This window comes from Apaloderma vittatum, unplaced genomic scaffold (genome assembly GCF_000703405.1).
Source record: "Apaloderma vittatum isolate BGI_N311 unplaced genomic scaffold, ASM70340v1 scaffold26374, whole genome shotgun sequence".
In the NCBI taxonomy this organism is placed as follows: Eukaryota; Metazoa; Chordata; class Aves; order Trogoniformes; family Trogonidae; genus Apaloderma; species Apaloderma vittatum.
Genome location: NW_009713610.1, coordinates 4,576 through 4,866, shown reverse-complemented (window position 1 = coordinate 4,866; position 291 = coordinate 4,576). Strand labels below are relative to the sequence as shown.

The window sequence follows — 291 nt, the reverse complement described above, 5'->3', positions numbered from 1 at the left end:
GCGGGGAAGGCCATCGTCTCCCGGCAGTTTGTGGAGATGACCCGGACCCGCATTGAGGGGCTGCTGGCGGCATTCCCGAAACTCATGAACACGGGGAAGCAGCACACTTTTGTGGAGACGGAGAGCGTGCGCTATGTCTATCAGCCCATGGAGAAGCTCTACATGGTGCTCATCACCACCAAGAACAGCAACATCCTGGAAGACCTGGAAACACTCCGCCTCTTCTCCAGAGTGGTAAGGATCTGTCGCGTGGCGCGGGGCTTTCACGTGCAGTGGCATCACCACAAACGT

General features: G+C 58.1%; 1 protein-coding gene across 1 annotated transcript in view; it reads left to right on the top strand.

Moving 5' to 3' along the window:
• Positions 1-3: 3 nt before the first annotated feature.
• The window catches only part of ARCN1 (archain 1), a gene marked incomplete at both ends in the record, with an annotated part of 3,508 nt that continues 3,220 nt past the window's right edge, over positions 4-291 (top strand). The window contains one exon of the mRNA XM_009868439.1: positions 4-234. Coding sequence (XP_009866741.1) covers positions 4-234 — 231 coding nt within the window. The remainder of the gene's footprint in view (positions 235-291) is intronic.